At 47.2% G+C, this 19,391-nt stretch overlaps 1 protein-coding gene across 1 annotated transcript in view; it reads left to right on the top strand.

Annotated features, from left to right (window-relative positions):
* The first annotated feature begins 271 nt into the window (after positions 1-271).
* Positions 272-19,391, top strand: part of atg16l2 (autophagy related 16 like 2) — a 125,811-nt gene continuing 106,691 nt past the window's right edge. The window contains exons 1-18 of the mRNA XM_087851267.1: positions 272-698; positions 1,985-2,042; positions 2,203-2,278; positions 6,539-6,612; positions 7,110-7,361; positions 8,116-8,217; positions 8,573-8,662; positions 9,072-9,125; positions 9,212-9,317; positions 9,434-9,539; positions 9,627-9,697; positions 9,775-9,846; positions 10,109-10,229; positions 10,315-10,420; positions 10,860-11,012; positions 11,091-11,138; positions 13,919-14,020; positions 15,084-16,205. Of these exons, the coding sequence (XP_087707393.1) occupies positions 509-698; positions 1,985-2,042; positions 2,203-2,278; positions 6,539-6,612; positions 7,110-7,361; positions 8,116-8,217; positions 8,573-8,662; positions 9,072-9,125; positions 9,212-9,317; positions 9,434-9,539; positions 9,627-9,697; positions 9,775-9,846; positions 10,109-10,229; positions 10,315-10,420; positions 10,860-11,012; positions 11,091-11,138; positions 13,919-14,020; positions 15,084-15,177 (1,875 nt within the window). The 5' untranslated portion in view covers positions 272-508 and the 3' untranslated portion in view covers positions 15,178-16,205. The remainder of the gene's footprint in view (positions 699-1,984; positions 2,043-2,202; positions 2,279-6,538; positions 6,613-7,109; positions 7,362-8,115; positions 8,218-8,572; positions 8,663-9,071; positions 9,126-9,211; positions 9,318-9,433; positions 9,540-9,626; positions 9,698-9,774; positions 9,847-10,108; positions 10,230-10,314; positions 10,421-10,859; positions 11,013-11,090; positions 11,139-13,918; positions 14,021-15,083; positions 16,206-19,391) is intronic.

The raw sequence follows: 19,391 nt of genomic DNA, 5'->3' as shown, positions 1-19,391 counted from the left end.
CCAGAGCTCATCGTCAGTTCTCTGGATTCAGCATGGTTGATGTGAGCACGGCCACTGCAGCAGACTCCTCCTACTACCTGAACTTTCTGCACGTGCAGCCCCAGGCTACCCTGAGACCAGGTGGGACTGAGTCACAGAGCAGAAGCTGGCTGCAGTGACGTAAAACTTTAAAAGCCTTAGAAAAGGGTGCTGACGTCATATCGAGGGGGACTAAAAACACACCGGTAGGGCATGTTTGTAGTTCCTTAAGAGCAGAGCGGGCGGTGATTGGCCGAGAGCCACAGAGACGGGCACGCGCCTCCGCCCCGCCCCCAGCAGAGTGAGAAAAGCCCCAAAAGTTAACGACGACAACAAAACAAACCACAGAAGAAGAGGAGTAAACAACAGCAGGAGTGAGCAACATGGCGGCGGTGAGAGTAGCCGGGGTTTCAGAGCGGCGCTGCCTGGAACTTCAGGCCGCTCTGTGAGCCTCTGCCCGCGGCATGAAGCTCTCCGGGCTGCCGGCATCATGGCCGTTGTGACAGCCAACGCCCGCGGAGTCGTGACGGATCCTGCCGGAGTGTCCCCGCGGGGGAGCCGGCCTCCGGCACCGGGAGCCGGCGGGAGATCCAAGGAGTCCTGGAAGGGACACATCATCCGGGAGCTGAAGCACCGAGACCTGAGCCAGCACGCCATGTTCCAGGACCTGATCCGCTTCTGTACGACGACCAAGTACAACTTTTATCCCCTTTAAATCCATCACAGGCGGTCTGAGAGCAGCAGTCACCGGGCCGAACATTTAAAAACCCAATAATTTAGTGTTCAGAGTTACAGTGAGGTTTTACAGGCTGACGCTGAGAAATTACTGCACGAAGAAAGACGCTGATCATTTTTGAGTGAGGTTTGGTTCAGAGAAATCAGGGCTTTGTATTGGGGAACCAAGAGGTTTTCATTAAAGGGCAGCAAAAGTAAATATGTTTAAACAGAACTAACGTCCTAATCAGCCTGTTCAACACTACTCAGGAAATGTCACAGGAGCTGCTTTACACAGGGACAAAAGAGATGTTTTTTTAAATAGAGTTTGGTGTAGCGCTGCCCTATGTATTATCTCATCCAGGTAACTTCAGGGCTAACTCTACTCATCGCCATGGTAACACATACTGTGAGAGCAGACCAGGGTTACAGCAGCTTCATGACTGCTTGTCCCCACTGCCAGCGATGGGATGAGTGAATGCAGATAACAGGGAGGGAAAGGTGAGCTTAACCAAACCTGAGACTGCAGTCGGCATTCGTCACCACAGCTCAAAGAACATTTCATAAGTTCAATAATCAGCATTTTTAACACTTTCTTAAAACCAGGCTGAGATTCAGGCTTGTTGATCACGACAACTACACGTTGGTTCAGTTGGACTCTCAGTTACTATGTTTTATATATTTATATTTTTCAGTTATAGCAGCTCTGAAACCAAAAATGGAATTTGCAGAAGTTTGATGAGAGTCGTCCAACCTGTCCCACCAGTCAGACATCCAGTCTAATCCAGTTCACCCTCCTGTAAAATCAGATTGTTTTTGAATGGAGTCTGGTTCATTTTATATTTTTATTGTGCTGAGTGGATCATTAACCCCTCTGCTCAGTGTTTTGAACCTCGCCGACATCCACCCTCCTTTCATACTTTGCTGACATTCAGGGACAGGAAGTTGTCGGAACTATTAAACCACACGTCGCCTCACTTCCTCTGCACAGTGAGTCACAGTGACAGATAACCAGCCTGCTGCTGGTTTATCATCAGGCCGCAGAATGAATGTTAAACATGACAGATTTTGAATGGAGTTTGGCTTCAGTCAATGAAAGCTGGGAAACATAATAAAATTAAGTCATAGTAGAGGAAAAATATCTCAGTGAAAACACGTTGTCCTGCTTTTTTGGTCCTGGGTGCTCATCAGGTACAAACCTGGAGCACCTGGTTCCTGCTCCGCCTCCTCTGACCCCCCTTTCTGTCTGCAGACACTCAGCTGCTGGAGAAAACCAGTCTGACCAAAAGACTGCTGAGCAGCGCCGCCAGGTAACTCACCGTGCTTGTACATGTTCAGACATCTTTGTGAGGACAGAACATTGGCACGCTACTATACTACAGTAGTCAGTGGCTGGGATGAGTGAGGTGTCCTCACTAAGATATGAAAACGAGTGTGTGTGTGCTGAGGCTGTTTGTTTTGTGTGTGCAGGCGTCCCCCCGCGGGCGGCGCCCCGCTCTCGTCCCTGCTGCAGCAGAGCATCCAGCTGAAGAAGACCACGGGAGAGGTCAGAGCAAACCTGCCCCCCTTTCAGAGTGATCACATGATCAGTTAGGGTGACTCAGCCCGCAAAGTCAGCAGTGCTTGCAAAGGTCAGAGGTCATCTGGTGGCCTTCAGGTAGAACGCAGGTTTTTGGGTATTAACGCGTCGTTTTTCCAACCTGGAAACTGCAGTTCCTCTGACGTCCAGCAGAGGCAGCAGTGAGGTAGTCCCCATAGACGTGTTCACAGCCTCAACTCCAACTGTTTGGTCTCTGTAGCCTCCTTCATAGCACCTGTATGAGGACTGTAAGAGCCAAAGTCAATGTTTATGTTCTGTTTATTTGTTATGGTGGCACAGGTGTTTAGATTGTCCTGCACCTCAGGTGTTTGCATGTTATTTACCTGATGCCAGTGTTCGCAACAGCGTCGTTGGGTGAGTGGTTTGTGGGCAAACCTTTCTGTTGACCGTCATTATAGCACATCAGTTGGTACATGCACTATTTGTTTTGATTGAAAGCACAAAGTATGTTTTGTTTTAAAATAAATACGCAAAATACAAGTGGAACGCGTCACAGCACAAAAAACAAGGATTTGTGGATGTACGTGTTGGAGTCACGGAGCTTTCAGATGGTCAGACGCTGTTCTCAGATGAGTTATTTATTTCTGTAACTCGCCTGTTATGGAATAAAGGGGCGTGGCCTATTTGACTGGCAAGTGGATGGTGACGCAGGTGTCTGTAGCTGGAGCTCTGGACCATGTTTGTGCTGCTGTGAGGTTACTGCACTAACAGGCCGTCTGAGAAGGCGGAGCCACAGGATTTTGATTGGATGTCACTGAGCACTTAGCAGAACGGCTGTGCAGGTTTCACAGCAGGAACCTTTAACAGATCCACGATCGGGGGTTTCAGTTCTCGTCAATTCGATGAAGATTTGTGTTCTGCTCATGAGCAGCAGCAGGTGTTGTTGTTGTGATGAACAGCTGTTCACCTGTTTCTGTGGTCACGCTCAGAGCTCTTTCAGCTCGTTCCTGGCGGGTTGGCTCGTGTTTTTCTTTGAGGCCGTGTGATAAAACACAGCAGACTGTAACCGAGCAACAGCAGCCACTTCTTGTGATAAAGCCGACGAGCAGATGTGATCGGTGTGATAAAAGTGAGAGGAACAGGCAGCCCGAGGGCGGTCAGACCACTTCACCCTGAGCTGCTCCACAAGCTTCGGCCTGCAGGCTGACGATCCACAACAAACGCTCTGAGACCAGGAAGAGACAAGTTCATGAGGGGAGACCTGCCGCTATCGAGAAGGGTCTGGCTGCGGTCCGGCAAGATGGCTGTCGGGGCAGGCAACTTCTTTTAAGCCGGTGTGCACTGATCCCGGTGGACCTGTTTAGACTCTACTTTTGAATACCAAGTAGGTTGCTGTTTTTGCCGATAGCTTTAAGGACTAGATTCACCTCTTAAAACCTTTTGAATGGACCCAACCTGCCATTTAAAGAAGATGACGCAGGAAAAAGCAGAAGCTTCAGCTAAGCCAGCGGTAGCCTCCAGGAGCTCCGCACCCACTGACCACGAATATGCAATGGAGACTTCAACACCGTCAGTCAAAAGAGAAACTCCACCTACGCCCACCAAAGCACCCACACCACCTAACAAGGGTACTGTGTCCCAACAACTCCATAATAGAAGCCATTAACAAGCTAACAAACAAGATCGATGACTTCGGCGTGCAGCTAAGTAACAGCATGATAATGGTGGCTAACATTGCCAAGCTGGCTGAAATGAACGCAGCTGATATAAAAGACTGTAAGGCTAAACTGTCTGGTTTGGAAAAAGACATTCCTGCTCTAAACAAAGAAAACGCTGAGCTGAAAGAGAGGATGTTGGAGCTAGAACGATACATGTGTCGCTGGAACTTGAAAATCCAGTTGTTTTTCGGGCTTCCTCACTGGGCGACGCTGTGGACACCGTCCATCGTCTAGGGAAAAAAGAAGCAGGTAGACATCGACAAATAATAGTTCAGTCAATAGTTCAAATTCCATCTCACATCTGTTCTCCGGTGATCAAAAGAAAGAGATCAGAAAAAATTACCTAAAACTTCCGATTCCTCCCAAAGCTGAGGAGGTCCACTACAACATCCTCTCTGGTATTTACCCTTCCAGAGAATCTCTCAGACGTCGCTTTGCTATTGATAATGATTCTTGCTCTTTCTGTGATGGGGATATTGAATCAACAGAACATTATTTTATGATTGTATATTCTGTAAAGCCTGTGGAACGATGTGCACGACTGGCTCTTCCCAAAGATTCCAAACTTACTTGAATTTTCTAAAAATGATTTTATCTTTGGTTCTCTAAGAAAAGAAAAGAAGCTTGAAAATGTTCTAAATGTGATAATTATTATGGGCAAATTCTTCATTCACAAATGTTGTTTTCTGAAAACAAAGAACTCGTCCTCTCAAAAACACAACACAAGCTCTGCATCTGAATCATATGATTATTGAACTCTGCTAGAAAACCCCTGAGGTATCATGTCTTTTATGTCTTTTAATTATCCTTTTTTGTTTTGCTTTGATTCTGTTTGGGGTTTGTTTTTATTTTATTTATTTATTTGTTGTTGTTTGTACTTCCTGTTCATTATCTATCTTATATATGTTGGAGTTCAGCCTGTTCTGATACTGTTTCATGTTGGAAATATGCCATAATTGTTGTACATTATATTTCTGTGTGATTAATAAAATTAAAAAAAAATGTTCATGAGGGGCGAACCGGAAACGTCGCCTGTCAGAGCCACGGGTTGGCAGTTTGTCTTGTAATCGGAAGGTTGCCGGTTCGAGCCCCCGCTTGGACAGTCTCGGTCGTTGTGTCCTTGGGCGAGACACTTGACCGTTGCCTACTGGTGATGGTCAGAGGGCCCGGTGACGCCAGTGTCCGGCAGCCTCGCCTCTGTCAGTGCGCCCCAGGGTGGCTGTGGCTACAATGTAGCTGCCATCACCAGTGTGTGAATGTGTGTGTGAATGTAGTGTAAAGCGCTATACAAATACAGGCCATTTACCATTTACGTAAAACCAGAGTTATGATAAAATATCTGCAATGTTTGGTTTTCTTCCTGAATACTATCGTTGTTTATATTTACTGCGGGAAGAAACTGTAAAAACTGCGTTTTATAAGGAAAACGCTCGAAAGCCTGTGAGCAAAGACAAACCCCACCCCTCCCCCCCTCCTTTCCTATTGGTGGAAAAATGTACCATGTCGACCAATAAAAAAAATGATATGGCAACATGGTGTTTAGTTGTTTAGGGAGGGGGAAGTTTTAGGAGTGACGGCGTGTTTGAGATGTGAGAGATTTGCGACGTTTAGCACAAATCTTGTGTAGTTAGTGTGTAGTTAGTGTGTAGTGTGGTCAATAGTGTTGTTGTGTCAGAACAATGAGGCGACTGCTGAATGCTACAAGTGTTACAGCAGTGATACATCTGCTGCTGTCAGGCCTGCAGGTATCAGGCTGTTGTTCTCCTTTAGTGGACAGAAATTATTTTTTGTGGCACAAATAATTTGTGTGGCATCAGATTTGATGCAGAACAGCTGATTGTTCTGTAAATAGTTTGAAATGTTTATTTAAAAACGCCTTGGCTGCATTTTTAGGTAAACAGCTGCAAAACACTTTGTTTGCATAACTCAGTTACTTTTTTGAAGAAGTAACTATATAATTAATTACCCAACATTGGTCATTATTTACTGTATTTTGCAGACAGAGTTACAGACTCTCTCCCAGACCACAGACTCAGAATACAGTCAGAGCTTTATAAAAGAAAGTTGTGTTTTCAAAATTGGAGTTCAAGTTATTTTTACTTCCAATAGTGTTAACATGCTACACATGAACAAGATTTTTTTTAAAATGTTCATTGTAAGTGGGCTAAAGCAGTTAATTAAAAGTAGTCTAACATAAATGCTGTAATTTGATTACTTTAATAAACATGTAACTTGATGATTGGATGCTGGCGTGACCACAGTGCACACGTCCGCTGTTGCTCACAGTGGTCCAAGAGACGCTCAGGGAGTTTGTGTGTTCAGACACATGAAACATTAACGTTGGTCAGAGCTGCTGGTCCTGCTCTGGCTTCATAAGCACACAGCAGAGGCTCAGCTATGCAGAGTTACAAACAAGTACATTCTGTAAGTGAGCAGAGGGATGCGTGAGGTCAGATCAGAATCAGACATGTGACAGCGTGACGCTAACCAGGTAAAAGTCACGACCACGAGTAACCTCTGACCTCTCCCTCCCTCTCTGTGCTTCCAGTTAGCCTATCAGGTGGTGGAGCTGACACAGCAGATAAAAATCAAAGACGGCGTTCTGGAGGAGCAGCATGGCAGGTGAGTAACACACCTGAGACTGTCAGCTCACCTGTCAGGTGTAAAAACCTGCTGCAGGTGAGTTCAGGCTGTGGTCAGAGAGCAGGAGGAGGAGCCTCGTTCTAGTTTTCCTTGTTCATTCGCTGAGTAGAAATATCGACTCACAGCTGAACTCAAACTGCACTTTAGATCAGACTCTGCTGCTCGTCTACCGGGGGGCGCTGCGCCATCTGGCAATAATTCAAATATCTGAACCATCTGAAATTATTTTTAATAAAAGAAAAAAAAATCTGATTCTTTATTCTAATATTCAAACATTTAAATATATTTTTCCTTTTTTTGTCAAAACACAGCAAACCTCTTTATTATTTTATGTTTTTATTTTAAATGTGTTCTTCAAATCTTGTAAATATATTCTACTTTGACATATTGAGTCTCAGGTGTTTGCCTCCAGTGTTTGTGTGCGCAGCTCCATGACACGTCATACTGGTGTGACCTACTCTTTCCTCCACCTTCAGGCTGCTGCAGGAGCAGTGTTGCCTGTCGCGAGTGTCTGATGCTCTTCAGGAGCTGCAGGCACAGGTGGAGCAGGTTCAAGGGCAGAACACGGTGCTGAAGGTGGAGTACGACACTCTCCTGGAGCAGCAGAGAGCAGCGGAGGCGAAACTAAGGCAGGAGACGGTCAGAGGGGAAGAACTGCTGGCCAAGGTGATGAAGCGGAAAAACCAGGCCGCAGCTCGGATGAACAGCCACAACGAACGCCGCTCCAGGTACCTGAATGCACCGCGCACACCTGTTCATCGGTGTACCTGAATGCACCGCGCACACCTGTTCATCGGTGTACCTGAATGCACCGCGCACACCTGTTCATCGGTGTACCTGAATGCACCGTGCACACCTGTTCATCGGTGTACCTGAATGCACCGCGCACACCTGCTCATCGGTGTACCTGAATGCACCGCGCACACCTGTTCATCGTGTACCTGAATGCACCGCGCACACCTGTTCATCGGTGTACCTGAATGCACCGCGCACACCTGTTCATCGTGTACCTGAATGCACCGCGCACACCTGTTCATCGGTGTACCTGAATGCATCGCGCACACCTGTTCATCGGTGTACCTGAATGCACCGCGCACACCTGTTCATCGTGTACCTGAATGCACCGCGCACACCTGTTCATCGGTGTACCTGAATGCATCGCGCACACCTGTTCATCGGTGTACCTGAATGCACCGCGCACACCTGTTCATCGGTGTACCTGAATGCACCGCGCACACCTGTTCATCGTGTACCTGAATGCACCGTGTACACCTGCTCATCGGTGTACCTGAATGCACCGCGTACACCTGTTCATCGTGTACCTGAATGCACCGCGCACACCTGTTCATCGGTGTACCCGAATGCACCGCGCACACCTGTTCATCGGTGTACCCGAATGCACCGCGCACACCTGTTCATCGGTGTACCTGCAGGAGGGTCAGTGTGGATCCAAACAGAGATCTTCTTGTTTGTTTGTTTCAGAGCTCGAGAGGCAACCCAGGCCGCAGCCAGGTCGAAGGTCAACTTAGACAGGTCAGCTGTCCATCCCCTGAGCTCTACATCGCCCTCTTCAGGTTTCTCTAAGTAAGAATAAATGAAACGCACGACGAGGGTTTGATAAACATTTACACTGAAACAGAATTTTAAAAATACTTTGTTAAAGTATTGATAAACATTTTAAAACATGGACAAATTTTAAGAAAAAAAAGTATAATTTTGATTTTAAGAACGTTTTGAAATATTAAAGATTTTGAGACGATAATATTCTGAATAATTTCTTTATTTTTGATCACATTCAAGAGGCTTACTGTCATTTTTGTTGTGCTGAAACTTTTTCAAAGAAGTCGGTTTATTGGCCATTAAAAGCTTCTAAAGATTGATTAATAGACTACTTTGTTACTTCCTGTCACTGTCAGAATAAAATATGTTTGTGTTTCAGCTCATCGAGTGCTCCGAGCTCCAGATCGACGTCTCCAAAGAGCGAGAAACGGGACACGTCCACGGAACGAAAACCCATGCGACTCGTGAGGTCATCAATCACGCCTTTGTTTCATTTTATTAGGAGCATTTACACACAAAAGTCATTAATCCTGGAGGGAAATTGAGTTGTCATAGCAACATACAAACAACAGACGACAAAGCGTGTTGAAGTGGAGAGATAAGGATGAGGTGGGTGAGTTAGCTAACGACCTCGTCTGCCTCTTCAGATCTCAGGAGCTTTTCTCACAATAAGATCATGAAATTAAATTTGAGCAGCAGGTCATTTATTCATTTTCTGTTTTATTTTATTGTATTTTCTCTCTTAGAGTTGAAACTTTTTATTGAGATCATTGTAATTATTTCTGTTATTGTTAATGTTGTCCATATTTGCTCAGCAGGGGGGTTACTAACGTAACTGCGGCTCTTTAAATGAGATGATGAACTGTTTCTTCTCTCAGGTCGGCGTCGGTGACGTCTCCGAGGATCCTGACCTCCATCAAAGAGCTGTTTGAGTGAGTTGTGACCGCCATTATGTTTTGTTTGGTTCATTCATTCAGCGGCTCAGCGAATGAATGAATGACTCTGTGTGTGACAGAAGCAGGAAGAGGCGGGGCCACTCTGTCTGCAGTCAGGAGGAAGATCTCGTCTCTCCTGTAAGAATCTGTGTGTCAGCCCGAGTCCCAGCCAGAGCTCTGCAAGTCCTGGTAGCGCGCACTCACACAAAGAACTGCTCTGTTCTCACTACCCAGCATGCCTCTCTGCTGACCTGGTTCACACGGAGTACGACGTTTACACGACGCTGTAATGTTGGTTTTTTCAGGATGCCCATGAGCAAGACATCAACGCCGTGCGGTTCAGCTCCAGCTCAGACCTGCTGGCCACGGGGGGGACAGACAAAGTTATCAAACTGTGGGAGGTCAGGGCAGGTAAGCCCACCTGAGGCCCGCTCGTTGTTTTTCTGTATTATCGCTGATTTAAAGGACGGGTTGTGACCTCACTGCTGATGTCATCAGGCTTGCTGACTCACAGAGGGACCCTGGACGGCAGCACAGAGGGCATCACCTGCATCGAGTTTGACCCCATGGTGAGGAAGTCACCTGAGCTCACCTGTAAATGGAGCACTGAGGTGTTTCTCACTCGTGTGGGCATTTGTGTTTTTAGGGCTTCAGGATCCTCGCTGCGTCCTACAGCAAGGCGGCCATGCTGTGGCAGCTGGGCGACTCCGTTCCAAAGGTAAAGGTGACTCACCGCCCGGTGTGTCTGATTAATGACGGGAAACATCAACAACTTCTGAACACGAACACAAAAAACTGTGATTTTTAAATTTACAATGATGAGCTTTTATTTTGAAATTGTGTTTGTAACTGTGTGTGTGTGTGTGCGTGCGTGTGTGCGTCCGTGTGTGTGTGTGTGCGTGCGTGTGTGCGTCCGTGTGTGTGTGTGTGCGTGCGTGCGTGCGTGCGTGTGTGCGTACGTCCGTGTGTGTGTGTCGTAGGTGACTCTTACAGGTCACAGCAGGAAGGTGACGGCGGCGAGGTTCAGCAGCATCCTCCATCAGGTGGTGACAGGAAGTGCCGATGGCACCATCAGACTGTGGGACCTGCGGCGAGCTGCCTGTGAGTAACCGTGCGTGCTTGCTGCTGATTGGCTCGTGGCATCCCTGCAGGTGGAGGGTATTTAAGGCAGACTGTGTCCCTGCAGGTCTGCAGTCGCGTAATGTGGCGAAGTACTGCAGCGACCTGGTGTGCTCGGAGAACTGCATCATCAGCGGACACTACGACGGGCAGATCAGAGCGTGGGACTCCAGGTTGGTCTGTCGCGCCGCAGCACACCTGTGCACCACCTGATGCTGATCCTCCGCTCCATCATTGGAATCTGATTCCTTTCATTCAGACACCTCTTATTTACTCCTCCCAGCCGTTTCCAGGGTGACACCCCGTCTCCCTCTGTTACTTAGCAACAGCTTAACTCACAGACTCCCCTCAGTGTCCTGCAGTGTCTGAAGCAGCAGGTGATTGACAGCTCTGCCCACCATTTACACGCCAGCATCAGCTCTCACTGCGCGTGATTGATCAGAAACCGGATGATGTCATTTTTATCTTCTCCGGTTTTCTGTTTCTGATCGTAAAAGTTATTATTCGGGGACGAGTCCCTGATGCTTGCACCTGCTCTCGTGAGCTTTGGCGCCATCAGCTGGTCAGAGATGAAGGCGTGTTTAAAGCCGTTCTGCTTTTCTTTACGTTCAGGGTGGCGAGCTGTGTTCAGGTGTTTCCTGCTCAGGGAAAAGTCACCTCGCTGGACCTCAGTCCTGACCACTGCCAGCTGCTCAGCTGTTGCCGGGACGACTGTCTCCAACTGTTCGACCTGCGGAGGTGGAGCAACGAGCGCTTGACCTTCAGGTACATCAGGACGAGGTGATGCTCTGCCGAAACGAACTTCCTGTCCATCTGTCTGACGTTTGTCTGTTTGTGTCTCAGAGCCGACGGGTTCAAATGTGGCAGCGACAGCACCAAAGCCGTCATCAGGTGAGTCACATGATCATCAGAACCAAGAAAAAAAACTGTTAGCCGTGCTTACTGGGCGGGCCCCGAGTTAGGAAAAGGCTTACTTTCAGTTGATGACCAAAGCAACTACCAATGAGAGTGAAGGATACTGCTGAGTGACAGAGAGGACATGTGACCATCGATGAAAAATGAACATGTGACTGCGGGACGTCTCGCTTTTGTCAGAATTACAGATGAAGCTGTTCAGGGGCTCCAGTTAGGTGTGTCACCCTCCACCTGTCAGTCAGAGGCCACGCCCCTAATAATAATGCTACATAAACAGGCGGGTGATTAAAGGAAAAGGCTGTAAACATTTCTGCTGTCGTGTCTGACTCACTGCCGCCTCTGCTGGACATCAGAGGAACTGCAGGTTGCTGTCGAGTGCAGTGTCTTTATGTTTGAATCACTTTGTTGGGTTTCTCTCTTTACTGTAAATCTTTAACATCACGTCGTCGTAGCGGCTGCAGGTCAGCCCGGCGCGTGCCTGTAAGCCGTCCTGTCCCCGGCGTCCGGGTGGAAGCAGGGAGGCGGGGCTGCAAGCAGAGTTTGGCTCGGCGCTCTGATCGATTATCACAAGTTTAATCGTCGGATGGAGAGGACTGTTTCTGGGCCAGAGAGATAAAAATAGGGCGAGCTGGAGACGGGGAGAGATGAGATCGGGAGATTGGTTGATTTTCTGCTGTTTCCATGACGACAGCAGGGCAGGGATGCTTTGCGCCTGTTCGGCTCCCTGACAGAATCACTGCACATGTGAGTCCCACATGCACAGCTGCTCTGCCGACACTACGCTGAGCCGTACCTGTGATTCCTACATTTGTCTGTTCTCATCGCGTCTCTCGTTCAGCTTCTCGGGAGCCAGACTGACAGTGTCTCTAAATCCTTCAGACTCAGCTGTGCACACGGCGGCAAACCACTGACAGCGTTTTCATCTGCACGAGGCCACATGCACATCTGACAACTCCTGCAGAGGGTGAAGCAGTATAAAACACGTGCTGAGTATCAGCGCAGCGTGCGTCACAACTTTCACGACGCATCGAAATCTTTAGTGAACGCCGACTCGGAGCAGCCCTCGATGCTCTCTCCTGACCTGAGCAGTTTGTTCAAGTTGTCATGTTTTGTTTGTTTTTTCCCGCCTGTCCCGTTTGGTTCTTCTGCATCAGATTTATTGTCTAAAGGCGAAGAAAGATGCCCAACGCATTTACTTTACCAAATGGACCATCCCAGCTGTGCTGTAATGGTCTGTTTGATTCACCTTATATTGTTTATTTTATTTATTTTCACTTGTTAAATACGGGACAGACTTGACTGGGAAAGAAAAACAGCAGAGAAGAGGGACGGGGATAAAGGGCAAAAACCAACAAAACAAACAGACAAAAAATCCATCCATCGCCTGGATCACCTGTTGAGAAAGAAAAAAGAAAACAAGCAAAGAAAAAGAGCAACATAATAAACAACATCACAATGATCTATGTGAATAACAGTAAATACTAAATATTAAACATTATTGTGCAGCACAAAAGATCGACAGCACACAGTGTGCTTTGAGGTAGGAGCCAAAAAGGGTGTAGTTTGTGTGTGTGAGCACCCGTGTGTACACCTGTGAGCATGGACGCGCTTGTTTTTTAAAAGGTTCCTTCATGTAATGATCTGCTAGAGGGTGTGGGGGGGCCACAGCCCCGTCCTCCAGGGCATGAAGCAGGTATGGAGGAGATCAAAACTCCAGACATCCAGAGGCCCCCAGAACACAAGAGACCAAGGAAGACCAACAGAGGGGCAGCCGAGCCACTGTCCCAGAAAGAGCTGAGGAGAGTCCCAGATGAGGGGTCACTCAGCAGCCGCGGAGCAGAAGCCAGGGGGGGTTGCAGTGACGTGCCCGTCACCCCACCCCCGAAGTGGCCCGAGCGAGCCCCAGGCTCCAGGCCCTGATAAGCAGCCACCAAGGAGTGAGCCGGTGTGTACCTGGACGCCCATCCCCGGACACAAAGAACCACCAACGCACCGATGTCTGAGGGCGTCTGCCACTGGCAGGGGAAGTGGTGGGGGGAGATAGGCCTCCAAACCTTAGAGGGCCTGAGATGTCCACAGAGAGGTGGCGTCTGATACCCAACCTGACATATAGACACAGACATACAGGCACACACAGATACAAACATCCATTCCCACCCTCATGCTCTCATATGCAATTACTCAACACTCAACCAACGTGGAGACAGACATAGAGAGACACTGTACACACAATCACACTCCCCAAGCGTACTCTAAGAACCGGGTCTAGGTACCCTTGCCCCTGGAGGGGGGAACTGCACCCAGACCCAGGTGGTGTTACCCTTTTTCCTGCGGTGGGGAGAAGCAGACCGCCCCGACTCCGCAGCAGCAGGGAGGCCCCACAGACGGCCAATGGACCAATGATATATTTGCAATTTACCTGTGCTGCTCTGCCAAAACACTAGTTGGCGCTGGCGTCTCTCTGAACTCTCTTCCAGCTGTCCTCCAGTCTAAGAACCAGTTTACGTATGGGAAAACTATTGTGTTGAACTGGACATTCGGTTGTTGCATTTGTGGGGCGCTGCACATCAGGTCACAGCGTAGGGTTCAGAGGGTTTGTGGTTGCAGCGTAATGGTGAAAGTGTAAATCCCTCTTCAGTGTCCCAGCTGGGAGTTCTCGGCTCTGCAGACGGAGAGAGTCGTGGAGCAAATTGCTCACAGCAGCAGGAAGTTTCACGTCAGAACAGCTGTTTCACCCAGATGTTCTCTCTCTTCAGTCCAGACTGCTGCTATTTGGCGGCCGGCTCTGCAGATGGTGCCGTTTACATCTGGAATGTCTCGACGGGCAAGTTGGAGACCCGGCTACCCGACAAACACAGGTAACACCGAAGACAGCTGCTCAGCACAGTCACTGCCAGTGCAGGGTCCTAAAGATCAGAGGCTCCAGCTCAGCTTAGCTTACAGCTTTAAGTGTTTAAGGTATGTGCTAACTAAAAATAAAGACAAGATGATAGTTTATTAAATTTTAATGAAGTTTGCAGATTGTTTCGGTGAAGTTTAATAAACTCCTTGCTATCTAAAATATAACAGGACACCGGAGTAAATTCTCGAGCATCTCACACTTCTGATAATCAGCTGTCTGCTTGACGTTTATTCAGCTGTGTAAAAACTATAACTTTAATCTCAGCCAAACCGATTTACTCAGGAACAAATAAAATACAAAAAAAAGCCAAACAATAACATTTTTAAGTTATCTAAGTGACTTATATATCATGTTTAACCTGAGTAGCAAAAGACGGCGGTGGGTTTGAAAACGATTTGCCGGAGTCCGGTGTTCTCACGGCTCTAGCGAGCCTAGCCCCCGGCTAGCTATCGAGCTAGTGGCTAACAGACGTCTCCGAAAACGTCGGAGCGCTTTTGAAAATATGTGGTGTCCTGATAAACTGAGCAGATATTTGAGGTTTACACAGCTACATTCTCGCCTGAAAATATGTTAAACGTTTATTTTGTGACCCAGAAAGAATAATAAGAGTAATATTAAAACTAACTAGCTGCCGCCATTGTTGGAAACTGAGCTGGGCCGCGCTATGAATTCTGGGACACAGCTTCTTCTTCTTCGGGGTTTAACGGCAGCTGGCATCCTTGTACATGCAGTGCTGCCATCTTCTGTTTCAGTCCGTTATTACACTCTTAAATCCTACTACTTATTCCTGCGTCTTTTGTGATCTTACAAAGCTTCAAACGACACGTCGACTATTAAATCAGTCGTCGACGATTTTGATAGTCGACTAATCGTGGCAGCCCTACTCCAGAGTGACTTGTGTGTTGCTGTGTGTGTAAATCTCCATGAAGTTTAAGGGCCTGTGATGGCGCCTCGAGAGAGCCCGCACGTGTTTAACCACAAAGTGTCGACTGTCCCTTTAACAGCCTGCTCTCTTTCAGCTCGTCCATCAGCGCCGTGTCCTGGTCTCTGTCCGGCGAATACTTCGTCAGCGTGGACAAGAGCAAGCGAGCCGTCCTCTGGAGTGACATGTGAGGCAAACCCACGACGAGGTCACGTTGTCATGGAGACGCGTCACACATCCAGCTTTGATTGGACAGACGGCTGTTTGACAAAAGTCTTTAAGCTATTTGTTGGTTGGACCAAAGGGAAGTGACGTTGTTGTGATCTATGAGGAGAACGTGGACTTTCTACCAGCTTTAAGCTTTTCTGTGTAAAACCTGTGTGAACAAAGGGAAACGTTCCTGCAACGCTTGAACCATTTTACAGCCGACACGCCAAAATGAGGCCGAACGGCTCGTCGGTCATGCGTGCACACGTCAGCCCGTGGCGTGCGCTGCGCTCACGGACTGAAACCAAGCTAACTTTTTTTTACCTGGAACGAGTAGAACGTTTTTGTTTTTATAGTTACAGATGAATAACTCACACGCTCCTAACACTCCTGTTTTAGATTTTAACGTTTTTCCCGCCCTGTCTCAGCTTGTTTGGGTCTTAACTTGACATTTGTTAATAAAAGATCTGAAACGGTTTAAACTGATGTTTTTGGTCACCTCAGATTCATGTCCCCACTTTTACATCCAGAGTGGGGCTGCAGCTCCACACTGAAGCCCCACCCACCTGCTGGCAGCCAATCAGAAGAAAGTTGTCTCTAAAGGGGGAGGGGCCACCACCCTCAGACTGCCTTAACCTTTGAACCCCTGAGAAGAGGCTTTCAACGGTCACCGCTTCGTTCAGGCCCGGGAACATTTGCTCTGGGATCGGTGGGAGTGTTTCCAGCCTCTTTGCTCTCAGCCGTGGGTTTACATCCTGCATGCAGTCACTGAGGGATTGTTTTGAACTGTAAGTGATGCAAAGCTGCTGTGGAGGATTTGGGAATGAGCAGAACGTGTCCACCTGTGTTGTCCTGCGTCTGTATCTGCAGCCAGAGGCTGCCGCTCAGGTAAATGTAGCGCTCAGGTGTGTTTTTGTCTCAGAGGTCGTTGCCCCAACGTTCTGTCAATGTTTTTAATATGTTGGTATTGTTTCTGCTCTCAGCTCTAATAAACGCTGATCTCTAACCGTCCGTCCTTCGTCCTGTCGTCTCCTCGCTCCTTTCTGCCTGAAGGCTTTGTTCATTTTTTTAATCACAGTCTGAAGTCATGTTCCTGAGTTTAAAAAGACAAGGGGATGATGATGATGATGCTGATGAGGAGGTTCGGCGCTGCAGGCTGCTTCACACTGAGGTCATTGATTAGGAAACAGAAAGCAGCTGCTGCCTCCAGACTGACCGAGCGCTGACCTGCACGCCGCGTCAGTGGTAGAAAGCTTCTGTTCTCCTCTCATTTTGACCAGGTGGATGAGATGAGTCTGTTAGGTCTGATGTGCTTCATGTTTCTTCTGCCGTTGTCTCACAGAGCGAATCCATCGCTCCTCTGTCATCCACGCCGTCTGTTGGACATGAAAAAGCTCATCTTTGAGGGATTGAGCCGGCATCCTGGTGGCTCAACCACCGTTTTGAGACTCTCCCCACGACTGCGCTCCTCAGCCTCTCTAAGCACAGACATCTTCAGATGAAGCTCATTTGTGCAGCTTGTACTCGTCTTCCTCCCCTCACAGCCAGCCGGTCACAGTAGGTGAGCCTGGTTCTGCTGGAGGTTTCCTGTTAAAAAGGGTTTTTTCCTTCCCACTGTCACCGAGTGCTTGCTCTTAGTGGTCTGTCTGATTTTCTTAGGTTTTCTCGGTACTATTTTAGGGTCTTCACCTGAACAGAGTAAAATAAAAATAAGTAAATCTTTATATCTATAGGACCTTTCAAAATAAAATCACAGAAGCTAAAACATGAAGACAAAATCAACCAAAAGCAAGTCTAAAAAGATGAGTTTAAAGCTGTTTTTAAAAGAGACCACTGAGTCCACAGATCTCACAGTCTGGGGGCCACAGTTACAAAAGCTCGGTCTCCTTTTGTTTTCAGCCTCGTGTGCTGGACAACCAGCAAGCCCTGATCACATGACCTCAGGGACCTGCTGGGAATGTATGGATGTAAAAGATCTCTGATGTATGTCGGTGCATGTCCATGCAGATCCCTGAATGTCAGAGTCATGATGTTAAAGTGGATTCTGAATTTAATAGGGAGCCAGTGCAGCTGGATCAACAGGGGTGTGGCGTGGGGGGACTCGGTCAGAAGCTTTGCAGCAGCGCTCTGAACACCCTGCAGATGTTCCGAGGAGGATTTACATAAACAAGTGAACAAAGAATTACAACAGACGAGATGAAACAAAAGCATGTCGTGCCAGTTCAGAGCACGACACAACGGGACTCAAGGCCGCAATCAAAAGTTACACCAAGGTTGATAGATGAAGCAAGAGGACCTAAATTTTCCAAAACCCTGGGCACAAACTTATCGGGAGCACAAACGAGGACTTCAGTTTTCTCCTCATAAGGTTGAAGAAAATTATCAGCCACCCAACCTCTGATGGAGTCTATGCACCTATGCAAAAACTGTAGCTTGGAAACATCTTGGGGCTTAAAGGGGAGATATAATTGAATATCATCTGCTAAGCGGTGATACGAAATGTCTTTAGTGCTCAGTAAGTGCTGAAGAGGAAGTAAATACAACAAAAACAACAAGGGTCCCAACACAGAACCTTGTGGCACACCATAGGCAAGAGAAGTAGAAGAAGGACTGTAGTTAGAGGTAGCCACAGAGAAGGATCGTTCATGCAAATAAGATTCGAACCAGTCCAAAGCAGACCCTGATATTCCCACCCAGTGTCTCAGCCTATCTAACAAAATGTGATGGTCAGCCCAAGCTCGTGCGGCCTTCGCAGACTGTCGCCGTCAGCACATCACAGATGTTATTGAAGCTATGACAGGATTTACAGACTGAACATGATCTCCTCACAACAACTGACGTGGAATGTCTTTTGATTCGATCCCGTGCTGCCTGCTACGAGCATGGTGAAAAGCCAAGTAGACTTCTGGCACACCAACTGAAACGTAGAGCCAGCTCTCGCACAATTTCACAAGTTAAAGACCAGTCTGGCAATAGGGCTGCCACGATTAGTCGACTAGTCACGATTAGTCGACTATCAAAATTGTCGACGACTGATTTAAAAGTCGACGCGTCGTTTGAAGCTTTGTAAGATCACAAAAGACGCAGGAATAAGTAGTAGGATTTAAGAGTGTAATAACGGACTGAAACAGAAGATGGCAGCACTGCATGTACAAGGATGCCAGCTGCCGTTAAACCCCGAAGAAGAAGAAGCTGTGTCCCAGAATTCATAGCGCAGCCCAGCTCAGTTTCCAACAATGGCGGCAGCTAGTTAGTTTTAATATTACTCTTATTATTCTTTCTGGGTCACAAAATAAACGTTTAACATATTTTCAGGCGAGAATGTAGCTGTGTAAACCTCAAATATCTGCTCAGTTTATCAAGACACCACATATTTTCAAAAGCGCTCCGACGTTTTCGGAGACGTCTGTTACCCACTAGCTCGATAGCTAGCCGGGGGCTAGGCTAACTAGAGCCGTGAGAACACCGGACTCCCGGCAAATCGTTTTCAAACCCACCGCCGTCTTTTGCTACTCAGGTTAAACATGATATATAAGTCACTTAGATAACTTAAAATGTTATTGTTTGGCTTTTTTCAGTATTTTATTTGTTCCTGAGTAAATCGGTTTGGCTGAGATTAAAGTTATAGTTTTTACACAGCTGAATAAACGTCAAGCAGACAGCTGATTATCAGAAGTGTGAGATGCTCGAGAATTTACTCCGGTGTCCTGTTATATTTTAGATAGTAAGGAGTTTATTAAACTTCATCTGCAAACTTCATTAAAATTTAATAAACTGTCATCTTGTCTTTATTTTTAGTTAGCACCTTAAACACTTAAAGCTGTAAGCTAATGATAGTTATATAAGAGCAGATGCTGCTGGTGCAATAAGCTGTAGTTTTACGTCTAATGGATGATGATCTGATTAGTCAACTATCAAAGTAATCATTTGTGGCAGCCCTATCTGGCAATCTGGTTTCTAACCCTGTCTCTGTCAGTGGGATTTTACTGCAATCTCTACAGCTCTGAATCACAGTTTCAGAGGAGAAGCTTGCCTTCCTCCAGAATTCTGACCTTTCCACAGTAAATAAATCAGTTTCTGATTAGCTCGATGCTCCTATTAAAATAGAGGAAATATTTGGCTCAATCAAATATATGCAGAGCGGTAAGGCCTCAGGGTCAGACGGATTTCCGGCTGAGTTTTTCAAAATAATTTAAAG

Source organism: Neolamprologus brichardi, chromosome 14 (genome assembly GCF_056152115.1).
Source record: "Neolamprologus brichardi isolate AB-2024 chromosome 14, ASM5615211v1, whole genome shotgun sequence".
Classification (NCBI taxonomy): Eukaryota; Metazoa; Chordata; class Actinopteri; order Cichliformes; family Cichlidae; genus Neolamprologus; species Neolamprologus brichardi.
This window is presented reverse-complemented; position numbering and strand designations above follow the sequence as displayed.